Here is a 561-nt window from a genome sequence, read left to right as displayed (position 1 = left end):
GTGAATAACGTGAGCTCGCCCCGCTCGTAGTGCAGGTAGATGCCGACGCGGCGGGGCCGCGCGCTGAGCGGCAGGGTGGCCCGCGGGCTGCTGAAAGCCTCGTACACCTTCCCGTCCTTCAGCCCGATGAGCCACACGCCGTTCTCAGGACACTTGCTGAGCTTCCCTTTGCGGCTGACCGTGCCCTTGATGACGCCCACGCGCCAGTGGCTCCTGGAGCCCACGATCACCTCCCAGTAGTGCTGGCCGCAGGAGAAGCCCTTGCAGGTCAGGATGCAGTTGCTGGAGTCGAAACGCTTGGGGTTGCTGTCCCGGCGCTGGTAGAGCCCGCACTGCACCACCGTGTCCCCCTTGAAGAGCTCCAGGAGGGGATGAGCTGTCACTGGGTCCAGCTTCAGCATCTCTGGAGCTAGAAGGAAAGCAGACAGGCTGCAGCAGGACTGCTGTGCCAGAGCAGGCTCCTGCCAGCCTGAGACATGGCCAGCCACCCCACAGGGGCTGTCCTGGGGAGGAGGAGCACACAAGCCCAGAGCCAGTGAGGCAGGCCCTGCGCTGGGCGGG

General features: G+C 65.6%; 1 protein-coding gene across 1 annotated transcript in view; it reads right to left on the bottom strand.

Annotated features, from left to right (window-relative positions):
* The window catches only part of TRIM50 (tripartite motif containing 50), an 8,931-nt gene that overhangs the window by 3,723 nt on the left and 4,647 nt on the right, over positions 1–561 (bottom strand). Inside the window, exon 6 of the mRNA XM_010000209.1 lies at positions 10–503. Within this exon, the coding sequence (XP_009998511.1) occupies positions 10–503 (494 nt within the window). The remainder of the gene's footprint in view (positions 1–9; positions 504–561) is intronic.

The sequence above is a fragment of the Chaetura pelagica genome, unplaced genomic scaffold, assembly GCF_000747805.2.
Source record: "Chaetura pelagica isolate M959 unplaced genomic scaffold, ChaPel_1.0 scaffold516, whole genome shotgun sequence".
Lineage (NCBI taxonomy): Eukaryota > Metazoa > Chordata > Aves > Apodiformes > Apodidae > Chaetura > Chaetura pelagica.
This window is presented reverse-complemented; position numbering and strand designations above follow the sequence as displayed.